The 13,584-nt window shown below is 40.2% G+C and overlaps 1 protein-coding gene across 3 annotated transcripts in view; it reads left to right on the forward strand.

Moving 5' to 3' along the window:
* Positions 1 to 13,584, forward strand: part of TTC39B (tetratricopeptide repeat domain 39B) — a 126,084-nt gene that overhangs the window by 74,390 nt on the left and 38,110 nt on the right. For all 3 annotated transcript variants that reach the window (XM_080667214.1, XM_080667216.1, XM_080667215.1), the window contains 4 exons: positions 2,109 to 2,240; positions 3,180 to 3,256; positions 9,180 to 9,247; positions 12,238 to 12,302. In XM_080667214.1, the coding sequence (XP_080523340.1) occupies positions 2,109 to 2,240; positions 3,180 to 3,256; positions 9,180 to 9,247; positions 12,238 to 12,302 (342 nt within the window). The remainder of the gene's footprint in view (positions 1 to 2,108; positions 2,241 to 3,179; positions 3,257 to 9,179; positions 9,248 to 12,237; positions 12,303 to 13,584) is intronic.

The raw sequence follows: 13,584 nt of genomic DNA on the forward strand, positions 1-13,584 counted from the left end.
AAATGATGTAAATATTATAGGGACTCCCTGCTTATGTGATAAACTTAGATTAAACAACTTAATTTCAATTAATAGTATCTGTTAATATTTCTCTCCCCTCCACCGCCGCCCCCCCCCCCCCCCCCCCCCCCCCCCCCCCCCCCCCGTGCTCAGCCTTCTTATTAGGCCTCACTTTGACCACAGTCCCCAACCCTGTGGTGTGACTATAGCTTGACAGGAATGCTTACTCTGACATTGTTTCTTCAGACACAGTCACTTCCTTGGGTTAAGCTTAGACCTTATATCATAATTTTCTAGAAGCTTAGCTGGGCACAAAAGTAGGAATCTTACTCTTTTGAGCCATCAGTAGCATGATGTGATTCTTGTCCTTGACCTTGAATCTTAGAAATGGATTTACCTACTGAGAAACTGCAAAGGCAGTTCTATTCAGATTTAGATGATCTTGGTCCATTAGCATTTCAGAGGTTAGGAACATATGTTAAAATAGATGGTGAAGCCCGTAGCCTGCAGAAATTGTCCAGTGCTGTCTCCATCGCTTGTCTCGCAACCACTACCTTGCCTGTCTCCTACCTTTTCGCTCAGTGACTTCTCCATCTCTCTATCTTGTGTCTCTACCTTTCCCTGTCTTCTCTCTGTCTTGTCTGTATTTTTTTCTTTGTCTCTCCTCTCTCAGCCTGCCTGCCCGGCTTCTTTTTTAGTCAAACACGTCTCCTTTTTTTTTCTGTGCCACTGAAATCAGCTGGACATAATATGGAATGAAAATAAATGATTTAGTATTGTATTTAATGGAGCTATAGATTCTCTGATCTTTATGCAGGTGTCACTCTTAAGAATATATTTTTCCTACTTGAATACTTTTTTTCCTCTTGGAGGACCTTCCGGTTTAAATACGAGGTTTAAAACCCCAGTTACTGATTAACTTTGGGCTGCTCTTATTCCTTGCAGTCCTTTTGAACAACCAGTGCCCTCAATGTTCAGGACAAGCTGCAAATTACCGAAGGATGTTTAGACTGTTTCCGTGGGGGAAGAGAATAAAGTGGCTTGCACTTGTTTTGCACAGCAGCAGGCTTTTGTGATTATATTTGAATTAAAAACAGAATCGTGCATTGATAGTTTACATCTTACAAATAATTAGCATAACTTAAGAAGTTGAGAAAAGCGATGGTGAGGTTTTTTTCACAGCCTGAGAATCTGGGGTGTATGTCATATATCAGGACTAACTGACCTTCTTAAGAATCTAAGTGATTCTCACTGGTAATGTGAATTATCAAGAACTTTAATCAGGAATCTCAGATAATGGGATTAGATTAGCGATGGAGATTAAAATGTGCTTTTGTCTCCTACCTAACTTTATTGCAAAAATGTTGCCTCTGGCTTCGAGAGGAAAGGGGACAATTTATTTTTATTTTTGTTAATCTTCACTCGAGGATATTTTCCCATTGATTTTATAGGGAAGAAAGAGGGAAAGACAGTGAGAGAAACACATTGATTGACTGCCTCCTACACAAGCCCTGACCAGGGCCTGGGCCGGGGAGGAGCCTGCAACCAAGGTATATACCCTTGGCCGGAATCGAACCCGGGAACCCTTTGATCTGTAGGCTGATACTCTATCCACTGAGCAAAACCGGCTAGGGCAGAGAGGGGACAATTTTTAATGAGTCTTTATCTTTCAAAAAATATCAGAATCTGTCACAAAATACATTTCTAGTGGCTTTTATTGTAGCATTTATATCAGAGCTAAAGGCAGTACACTGCCCCTGGTTCAACCGGGGAAAAGTGGTTTGCTTTGAAACATTTTCCAGTAAATGAACCCGCAGGCAGCCCCCTTGTGCTGAAACAGGGAAAAGCATCTCATCTCTTTCTCTTTCAACCTGCAGTGTTCTGTGCTGCCTGTGTGAGCTTAAATCGTTAAATCCTCCATACGCGAGTGCTTTAGGGCCCGTCTTTTACAGTCCCTATTCTTTCAGTGACTATGGCAAAGGAATAAAGATTGTCACTGTGAAAGTTAAGACATGCATGTATTAGGATTTCTCATGATGACAATCAGACTAGACCTGAATGCTTTCCAGTTTTAATTGAAATGTGCTAATTCCCTGTGTTGCCCCCAGGGCTAAGGACAGCATGTACCATGCCTTGGGCTACAGTACCATTGTGGTATTGCAGGCCATCATGACCTTCGAGCAACAGGACATCCAAAATGGCATTTCTGCCATGAGGGACGCCTTACAAACCTGCCAAAAGTATGAACTTAGTAATTACATGCTTGAGATACGACTATAAACCTATATGTCTGTGTGATCAAATGAATGCGGTTTGCCTGACTGAGCTGTTGGAAGTTGGCCACAGTTGTAAGAAAAGTACTTGAGCTTCAGAGCTTTCTTGGCCTCATGTAGTTTTATGTAATAGAGACAAAAATCCCTATTAGAAATTAGAGTATGCTTTTCGTTTGGCCAAACGTGTGGCATTTGTGGTAACTTGAAGTACCCAGCAGGGCTGAGATTTCAGTGGGGTTAGCAGCAAGCCGCTCCAGGGTCTCCCTGTGGTGAGTTTACGTACTGCAACCCGAACCAGGCCAAGCAAGGCACATTCTTCTTTTTGTAGGGGATGCTGCCAATTCAGAAAGGAATGTTTTATTTGCTTACAAAGAAAGTAGTTGAACACTTTGGTTGGTAAAAATGAGATGGGTTTTCAATTTTATTTTAATCTTTGCTCTGTGTCCATAGGAGGACCCTAGCAAAAGCTGTTAGCTAGCATTGGTGAATTTTAACCTTGGTGAAATTATATACTCACCTAATTTTGTGGCAAGCCCCACACATGAAGAGAGAGCTTTCAAGTATTGCACTCTTACGTTCATTCTTTATCTGTGGTGAGTCTTACCACAGAAATGCTGAGTTCAGCCACAGATTAGGGGAGGTGCTTGGCAGGTTGGGGTCACTGTTTTGTGTGGGTCTGTCCACTCACTGTTCAGCGAGCAGGGGTTGAGTGCCCCCGCATGCCAGCCCGGTGCTGGGAGGTGGGGCTGCAGTGCTGACAAGGGTGGTCTCTGCCCTGGGGACGTGGTGTTGAGCTCTGCCTGCCTTCATGACTCTCTGGTGTGATTGTGACTGAAGTGAACGTCAAGGAGCTCGGGCTAATTTCTTCTTCTTCCTCTTTCCTTCCCTCCTGCTTATTCTATGCAGATATAGGAAAAAAAGCACGGTTGTAGAATCTTTCTCAAGTCTCCTTTCTAGAGGATCATTGGAACAGATGACCGAAGGTAAGAGTCATTTAAAAGATTACATTTTTTCCCTTTCTTTGAAAAATCGAAACAGGATCATGCTCGTAAGATCCAATACTTAAATATATCATATAAAGTAAATGGAATGTCTTTTTCTCTTCCCCATCATACCTTCCAGAAGTAACTACTGGTAGGAGTTGGTTTTGAAGCCTTGCAGACTTTTCTGTGTACATATATAAATATACACAAGGTAGACAGGGGGTATTTATAGTTGTTCAAGTATTATTCATTTTTGCAAGCATAGAATTACATAACATACCAGGATATATTGTTCTACAATATTATTTTTTGGGATATTGATGTTTTCACATGCCAGTATATATAACTTGTATTTCATTCTGTTTAATAGTTATGTAGTACTCCACTGGATGGGGTACTATAAATTACTTGCTTTTATCTATTGAAGAACAGTTGAATTGTTTTTATTTTTTCACTATTACAAATGATGCTGTCCTAAAATTCTTTTTTAAAAAAATCCTCACCCGAGCGTATGTTTTCATTTATTTTAGAGACAGAAGAAGCGAGAGGGAGGGAGAGACAGAGAAACATTGATGTGAGAGAGAAACATCAATCGGTTGCCACCTGCACTCTCCCAGACTGGGGATCAAACCCACAACCTGGGTATGTGCCCTGACTGGGAATCAAACCTGCTACATTTAGGTGTATGGGATGATGCTCCAGTCAACCGAGCCACCCAGCCAGAGCATGTCCTAAAATTCTAGTACCTATGTCTTCATACATTTTTGTAAGTGTTTCAGAGGATAAAGTCCTAAAAGTGAAATGACTGGGACTTAGGATTTGAAAGTTATTAATATTTATAATGCTACCTATGTTTTCTCCAAAGAGTTAGGTCAGTTTATATTTTTACCACCCATGTATGAGAGTTGCTATTTTTCTGCAAGCTATTAAAATTGTTTTCAAGGTAAAAGGAGTAATTTTGATATCTTAAGAAAACACATTGGTTATGTTTCACAGTATGGAAGATGTTTGGTTTGTGGATATTTAGGAAATATTTGAGAATCCAGGAATGGCCATAGCACTTTGATTAGTTGGAGAGGAAAGGGAATGACTCTTTTTGTTGTCAATTCCTTCACGTTCCCACTGAGATGAGGGCAGAAGGTGCCTGATCAGCTCTGTTTTATAAGTGTTACACTCTAGTCAGAATTGTTTCTAAGAAAAGAACACCCAGATGTCCTGCAGAAGAGAAAATCATGTTCTTCAGACGTGGCCAGCCTAGAGTAAAGCTCTGCCATCTGAGGAGAATTTGTGCACGTGTCTGTCGTCATTGTCAAACTGACTCCCTGGAAGAGGTAGCACCAATAGTGGAAGTGGCTGTGGCTGATTAAGGCAAGAACTATTCTGGATACAGCTGTCAGAGTCATGCCTGGTCTTCACATGTATGTCAGGCACAGTTTTTTATTTATTTTTTATTATTTTTTGTTAATCCTCACCTTAGGGTATTTTTCCATTGATTTTTAGAGAGCGTGCGGGGGAGATTGAGAGAAACATCGATGTGAGAGAGACACATCTATTGGTTGCCTCCCACACACCCCCTGACCAGGATCTGGAATCGAGCCTGCAACCGAGGTACGTGCCCTTGACTGGAATCGAACCTGGTACCCTTCAGTCCATGGGCTGACGCTCTATCCACTGAGCCAAAATGGCCAGGGCCAGACACAGTTTTTTAATGTGTTGTATTATGAGGTTTTATTTTGTTAGAAGAACATTGTCACCAACCTGTTATAGACATTGAAGAACTTGGGAACATTTGTATGATGTGAGGCTAGGTGCTGATCACAGGAGAGGCCTATGGGACTTGTTCCTAAAGGGTATGATGTTGGCCCTTAAACCATTACAGAACAGAATGGCATTTCCTGTGTCACTCCAGGCAGCCAAAGCCCACTACCTTTTTCTCCAGAAACTGACCTGTAGGAACCCATAAGAATTTTCTTTATCCCCTTGATTTTGGGTAGAATATGGCTTCATATTTTCCATCTTTGGGTCATTGATGTAAATTGGCCCCAGTAATCCTAAAGGCCACTAAAGTTGGTCAGTGGGAATTTAAATGGGCCCTGAAGAAATTTGACTCTTTCATCTGTATTTTTTCTGTTTTCCTCTATCTGGTTTCTCTCAGGTGGCCTTTTGCCTTCTGCTTTCCTTGTTTGTTTGTTTTCTTGCAATATGAAGGCTGACATTTGAGATTTTTTTTAACCTTAGTTTTGGGAAGAATAACAGTATTTTTAGTGTTAGTATAAATAATAATCATCATCTAAAAAGTAATAGTGATAATGCCCCATTATGTCTGTGTGTCAGACATCGTTCGCGATGCTTTCCTCAGCATTATTCAATCTAATCTGTGGAACTTCCTTTTTATGGAGTAGGAACTAATGTTCAGAAGTTTAAACACATGGTCCAACAGAGCAGGGTTCAAACCTGGTCTACCTTTCCCTAAGCCGTAGTTCTTTCCTCTGTAACCCAAACTTTCTCCTGTAGATGTGTAGAAAAGGTCATAGAATGTGTCATATACAGATAAGGGAAATGTTGAATTGTTCCTGCGTTAGAGATCTTGACAACAGATGGTGCTGTTTTCTGATCTTTTTATTATGTCATTGGACATAGCATTTTAGAAAATCTGGAATACTTTTTACTAAATATTAAAAAGTAAACAACAATGAGACACTACTACACACCTGTTAGAATGTCCAAAACCTGGAACATTGACCACAGGAAATGCTGGCAAGGATGTGGAGCCTTGGGGAGTCTCCTTCATGGCTGATGGGAATGCAGAATGGTACAGCCACTTTGGAAGCTAGTCTGGCAGTCTCTTATGAAATGAAACATACTTTTGCCATACAATCCAGCAGTCGCTCTCCTTAATACTCCCTCAAAGAGCTGAAACTTTATGTCTATACAAAAACCTGCAATTGAATGTTTATAGCAGCTTTATTCATAAATGCCCAAACTTGTAAGCAACCAAGATGTCTTCCTGTAGGTGAGTGGATAAATAAACATCCAGACAATGGAATATTAGTTAGCACTAAGAATAAGAAAGAGCTATGAAATCATGGGAAGACATGGAAGAACCTTAAATGCATATTACTAAGTGGAAGACACCCATTGGAAAAGGCTACATACTGTATGACTCTAAGTTTATGACATTCGGTAAAAGGCAAAACTATGGAGAGAGTGAAAAGATCAGTGGCTGCCGGGGGATCAGGTGGAGGCGTGAATAGGTGGAACATGGAGGATTTTTAGGGACTGAGGCACCCTGTAGGATACCATAATGGTGAATACATGTCATTGTACGTTTGTCCAAATATAGAGAATGTGCAACATCAAGAGTGAAACCTCGTGTAAACTATGGACTTTGGGTGATTATGATATCAGTGGAGGTTCATCAATTGTAACAAATGTATCATCGGGAAGGGGAGGATTGTTGATAGTGGGAGAGATTATGCATGTGTGGGGGTAGAGGCTATGTGAGAAATCTATACCATGCACTCAATTTTGCTGTGAGTCTACTAGTAAAACAGCTCTAAAAAATAAAAATAATTTTAAAAATCATAAGTTAAAAAAAATAAGTGAACTTATGACTATAGCCTATTCTGAAATATAGGTTTACTTAGACTTTTATACCCGAAGGCATGCTTAGCTAACATTTCAATGCAAAATGAAGATATTTCCTTCAGTGAACTAAGAAATTGTGAAGAAATAGGCTTTCATAAATTAAGTTGCATTTATTCCTAATGAATTTGGCTGCCACTGCAACCCAAACAGACTTTGTGTTCAAGGAAGCATGTCAAAACATTGTAGCTTTAGCATGTGATTTGTTTTTCCTCTTGGTAATTTTCATTTACATCCTTGAGTGGCTGGTTGTGTGCAGGAGGAAATACAGTTAATTAAACTTTTCATGGGTTTAACATGGAACACTCCCGTCCTTCTCTCGTGGCTGGCATATTGCCCTGAATGGCTTTCAAATTGCCTTGAGGAACACATAGTTATAGGCAGTGCTTAGGATGTGAGAGGGATTTAATGTGAAGAATAGGTACGTATAGTGCATAGAGTTCAAACGTCCTTGCCTTTTATCTCTGCTTTCTGCTTACATCCTTTAGCTGCTGATAGCTTGGTCTGTCTTTAACTTAACCCTGACCCTGCCACCCTTCTGCTCAGATCTCTGCGAGGACGCATCATTGCCTCCCGAATCGAGCCCCGACTCTGACAGTCAGGGTTGTCCATAATTTAGCTCCGACTTACATTTCCAGACTCAGTGGCCACGCCTCCCTTTGCACCTGGTGCTTCAGCCACAGGCACACCTGCAGGTGCTCTGTACTTCCCTCGCCCAACGGCAGCTTCCCCTCGGCACCTGCCCCACGCCAGCAGTCTGGGTTACTGAGCAGGCTTTCAAAGTGAATAGTTCCTAACCATGCCCACTTCGTTATAAGTGTACCTGGGGGAGAGAATATTCAGGTGACTCTACAAATAGAAGTTGCCCGTTTTTATCGACTGCATACACTGGGAAAGTCCGAAAGCACATGTGGAGGTGGGGTATTTCGAAGGACTGAGACCCTGTCGATGCTGCCAGGATGTGCACAGGCCATCACTCCTCAGGTGTGGCCCCATCCTTATGGGTGCTCGCGGGCGATCTTAGCTGCAGAGTTGCTTTTTTGTAAATTCAATCTGTGGAATATGAGCATGGCAGGACGGTGAACCCATTTGTGAAAACCAGTGGTGTGCAGTGTGTGTGTGTGTGTGTGTGTGTGTGTGTGTGTGTGTGTGTGTGTGGTTGGAGGTCTGGTGTGTAAATAAAAGCAATAGTTCTTATCCAGTTTAATTCAACAGCTTTTCCACTAGCACAGAAACACCCTAGTTTTCAGTATGGCACACAAAATGTCCTGCTTTATTTATGTATCAAGTGCTTCTCTGAATGGTGAGCTCCACACCCAGCATCTCACGGGGTTCCTGAGCTCTGAAGCAGAGACATTGTAGCCAGGCCGTATAGGAGGAGACCAGCAGAGAGAGGCGGGGAGCTTTCTTGAGGTCCTGCCGCTAAGTACTTGGCAATACTCTCCTCCAACCCAGGCTGTTAAACTCCTCAAGCTCATTTACTACCTGTTTGTATGTCAGGGATAAAACAGGAATCTACTGATGTTTTTAATGCAAAAATGCAAAGATTCTCTGCTTCTCCCCAATCTCTGCAAGTGTAATGGCTTGTTTGGGAAGATAGACCCAGTGTTTGAGGCACTCCACGTGCCGCTAGGATATGCAAGCTGCACAGCCCGCCCGTGCCAGGGCTTTGTTCCCGTGCTCGGTGTCACAGCCATCAAAATAGCCTAAAACCTGGCTCGTGCGTTTTTCTCATCTTTTGTGTGTAGGGGCCATGACGTGTGCACACAGGACAGTTCTTTTTCACAGAGCTCTAGAGAATGGCTGTTTTCAGGTTACTAATGTGTCTGATCATTGCCATGATTATCCTACCTTCATATTTTAGAAGCTTGAATTCACAAATGTAAGTTAGTTTTTTCAATCTTTATAACTGTGTTAAACTTGAATATTATTAATAAAAATAAGTGGTTTTCTGTTTTTGTTTTAATGCTTTTGAGTTTTGGTTTCCTCTTGTGAGCTGAGTTTGGGTCCCTGAAACTAACGGCCCGACTCCTTGCCCTCACATTTGAATGGAACCATAAGATGACTTTCCTGAGCCAGTTTGCACATTCTGGGAAAATCTTGCGGAGAGACTTGAGAACGGAGGTCATCGTTCCACTTTTACGGATGCATCAGGGCGATCTAGGGTTTTGCATTTCTCTTGGGTTCATTTATCTACCAATCTTTTCTGAACATCTCTGAGCAATTACTGTGGACTTGGGATTTTCCTTAATATGATTTTATTTGTTTTTTTTAATAGAGGAAATGCATGCCGAAATCTGTTATGCCGAGTGTCTCCTGCAGAAAGCAGCACTCACGTTTGTGCAGGTAACAAACCTTTGCTTGAGAGTCCATATTGCTGGGGTAGCCTGCCAGAACTCCATAGAAAAAACATGGCCCCTTCGATGTCAGCACTTCAGTTCTTTTGACTTAGAGTTGCAATGAAAGATACTTGTTATTCTGATAAACCAGGGAGCTTTATTCCTATTCACATGTACTTAGAGTCTGTTTCAAACTTCAGTCTACTGGAAACTACTGCCTTTTAAAGAAACTGTCTTGCACATACCACACCTAATTTCAGGATGCTCCTCTGTATGAAAACTGAGCTTCTCTCTCCCTCTGTGCTTGCGATTATTGGTAGAGGGCTGCACACAGCAGTGGCCTGGACATAAAAGGCTTCCTTAGTCCTTGGCCATTCCCTTCTTGCATCAGATGCTTCAGCAAAGCTCAGTTATGTATGCATTGAGAGCCACACTTTTCATGCATACTTCAGATTTTATTTTTCTCCCTCTTTCTATTGTCATTCCCCTGTCTTGCTTTTAGGTCTTCCTTTGAATGAGCATTTTTAAAAAGTCATTAACAAGACCATGAATCTTTCCTTAGGAGGCATTTTAATTTCACCTCTAGGGACTGTTGCCACCAGTACCTATCCTTGTATCACCCAATGCTTCTAAAAAACATGGGTGGCGGTGATGGGCGCCGTGGGGCAGCCGTGGGGTGGAGATTATAAGAGGTAGAAATTCAGCTGTAATATGAAAAGAATCTTCCTCAATCTCAGTGTTTCACATTGTCTTGAGAATTGCTTTTCTCTTTTGCTGGAGGTTGACTTCTTAGGTTGGATTCTGGTTTGGCAAAATTGAATCCATTAGGCCCATGACCCTGTTTCCTAAAATCCAACATATTATGAAGGCTGATTAAAAACAAGTCTTACTGCCTTAGTAAATAAACCTAATGTTAGTCACGGAGGCCTTCGCTTTTTTCTGATTTGTTTCCCAATGGGGATCTGACCATCAAATCTATGATTTGAAGGCTTATGTTACGCTTGGATACTTGTAATCAAACGTCCGGGAGATATCCATGGTTTTCCTCTTCTGCATGCCTCCATATCCAGTCAGTCTCATGGTCATGCCTCTTTGACCTTGGGAAGAGTTAGCAGCTCCCGCTCTTCCTCTTTCTTCTGACTGTAATTGTCTAGTGGAGGTGCGCCTCAGCTCTTGCCCGGGCTGGACAGCAACCTAGTGACTAATTTCTCTGACCTCCCGCTCATTCTCCATTGTGCAGTTGAGCACCCTCTCAAAGAGGAGAACCTCACCTTGTCATTCCTCTGCTTCAGCCTTGAGTAGTTCTCACGGACTACAGCAGGGGTTCTGTATTAGAATACCAGAGATGGAGGAGGCTTTTTCCAACTAAACCAGTATCTCCCCCAAGTTCCCTACTCCCCTCTTCCCGACAGCCTCAGGTGGCAGGTATGTTGCATATTTGAGTGGCCTGGGTAGAGGTGGCTTTCTTACTCCTTCGTCATTCCCTTTGCTGTAGATTTCTGCAGCAGTGCTGAGGATGGCCAAGCACCCCTTGACCTGTAATGCTTTCTCGCCTTCCCACTGAATTTTCCTTTGCTTGCGAAGTTTACATCTGCTTTACCTTTCTTCACCAGGCTACTTCCTAATCATTGTGTGTGTGTGTGTGTGTGGTGTGAGTACACATGTGCTTTAAGCACTGATACTTCCCGTCCTCCAGCCCTCCTACCTTTGTGCTGTTATAGCATCCTGCTGTGCATGTCTCCATCTGTATGCATTCCTCCATCCCTGAGCACATTGCATTGCTTTCGTCTAATTTTGCATCCGGGTGCTCTGGTGTAAAATAGGCATTCAGCTAATGTTTGGTGAATCATGAAATGAAATATTCTTATTTGAGGCAGATTTTAATCTAATTTAAGCAAATTGTTTTCTGGCCATTATTGCAATTTGTGTAATCATAAAATGCCTTAAAACACAATGATAAAAATTATGTAGTGAATTTTGTACTTATTAATATTATAATAATTTAAATGTTAAATATTTAAGTAACTAATGAAATTAGTAAACTAAAGTCATTTTTGCTTCAGACAATGTTCAAGTGCACAGGAGATAAATACCAGAGTATCTTTCTGATATTAATAGCTTAGAAAAGTATTCTTGGAAATGGGAAACTTGGGGCCATCTCCATTTGCATCATCTATTATACCAGGTGGGGCAAAAGTAGGTTTACAGTTGTGAGTACACAAAACAGCGTTTATTCTTGTATTATTATTATTTCCCATACAGACAACTGTAAACCTCCTTTTGCTACCCTATAGTAACTTCCTTCAAGGAGTTATTTGGTATGCTTTTTAAAGAGACTCTTGGAACCTTAGAATGCTGAGTCTAAAAATGCCATTCATTTAGGGCAACTGCCTCAATTTGATGGTTGATGACCATTAGGCAAAGAGAAGTTCATTCCCCCCTCCCCCCAAAAAAACAAACAAAACAAAACAAAACTTCATATTATTGACAACAAATTTAGAATCCAGAACAGTTATTTTTAGTTTGGAAATGTATATGAATGGCATTCACAATGATAAATGGTCTCTGCCTATTAAAATACCCTGTGAAAAAAGAACCGTAATCCCATTGGCTGGAGTATGATGGACAGGGACAGGAAAGGCCTTAGATCATATTCCTAAAGCCAACCATTTTGGATTCTATTGAACCAAGAAGAAAGTTGCTCATTCAAGTAGGTTTGTATTCACCTATATGGCCCCTAATTGTGAGAGTTATTTCTTTAATTACTTTCTTAAAGTCATTTGAGAATTTAAAAAATGTTTCCTTTCTGTTGTCCTCTAACTTTGAAGAAAAATGACGAAATGGTATTTCAAATATAAAATAATAAGAATGTTTTAATTTAAGAAATGATGTTCTCAAAAGATGGTATCTTGTTCAGACCACACAACTACATAGCTGTGGGGAATGTTTAAGAATCTCTTGCTAACTGATCTAATTATTTAATTGAATTGTTTTCAGGATGAAAATATGATCAACTTCATCAAAGGTGGACTCAAAATTAGAACAAGTTACCATATATATAAGTAAGTTAAAATTTAAGATGTGGGCTTTTTATTTATTTATTTTTAAATATATTTTATTGATTTTTTTACAGAGAGGAAGGGAGAGGGATAGAGAGCTAGAAATATCAATGAAAGAGAAACATCGATCAGCTGCCTCTTGCACACCTCCTACTGGGGATGTGCCCGCAACCAAGGTACAGGCCCTTGACTGGAATTGAACCTGGGACCTTTCAGTCCATAGGCGGACGCTCTATCCACTGAGCCAAACCAGTTAGGGCAAGATATGGGCTTTTTAAATCTTACCACTGGAAGTTTATACCTTTGACCATGATCATGTGGTTTTTAAAGGATTCCTGTACTATGTACCATTTTGTACTTCAGAATTTTTTTTTTTATTTGATGTTGGTAAAAATGCACTTGATTTCTGGCTTATTAATTGATTGCTGTAGGACAACAGAATTTCAATTTCAATGTAATTTTAAGGGAAAACAGCTAAACATTAGCTGATAATTTATGTTTAGATAATCTTAGTATCTCTCTTCTAAAAACAATTCATAAATTTAAAATAACAGGTATATCTTTGGCCCAGCCTCTAGAGCAGCATTGCCCAATAGAATTTCTGCAGTGATTCTAATGTTCAATTAAGGTAGACCATGGTATTATTCATAGCTTCTGCAATCTTTCTGATTTTTATCTAACGGTTTTATCATTTACTCACAATGTTAAAACTCTCTAACTTTGATTCTGGAGTCATTTATTTCTCCCTTTAGTGACATCAATATTTGCTTTGTATATTTAGAAACTCTGTTGTTAGGCTTATATATTTTTAATTGGTTTATTTTCCCAATAAATTAACCTTTTTATAAGTATGAATTGTCCCTACTTAACTCCTTGTAATATTCCTTGTCTTGAAATCTTTTTTTCCTGATATTAATACAGCTATTCATGCTATTTTACAATTAGTGTCTGTGTGGCATATATTCTTTTACTTTAAACCTTTTAAAAATATTTAAATTGCATTTCTTGTAGCTGTGCATCGTTGTGTCCTGCGTTTTTTCTCAATATGACAATATGTTTGCACTTGTGACTACCATTTTGTTTTTTCACTTTGCCTCATTTGTTTCTCTCCTTCTTTTGCTTTAATAAATTAAAAAATAAATAATCCTTCTATTTTCACAGCTATAGCCATCTTTAATTTTTTAATAGTTGCTCTAGTGATTGCAATATACTTCTTGTCACGGTCAACATAGAGTTAATATTGTACCATTACACATAAAATATAAGAACTTTGCAAAAGTATAGT

The sequence above is a fragment of the Plecotus auritus genome (genome assembly GCF_963455305.1).
Source record: "Plecotus auritus genome assembly, chromosome: 5".
Taxonomy (NCBI): domain Eukaryota; kingdom Metazoa; phylum Chordata; class Mammalia; order Chiroptera; family Vespertilionidae; genus Plecotus; species Plecotus auritus.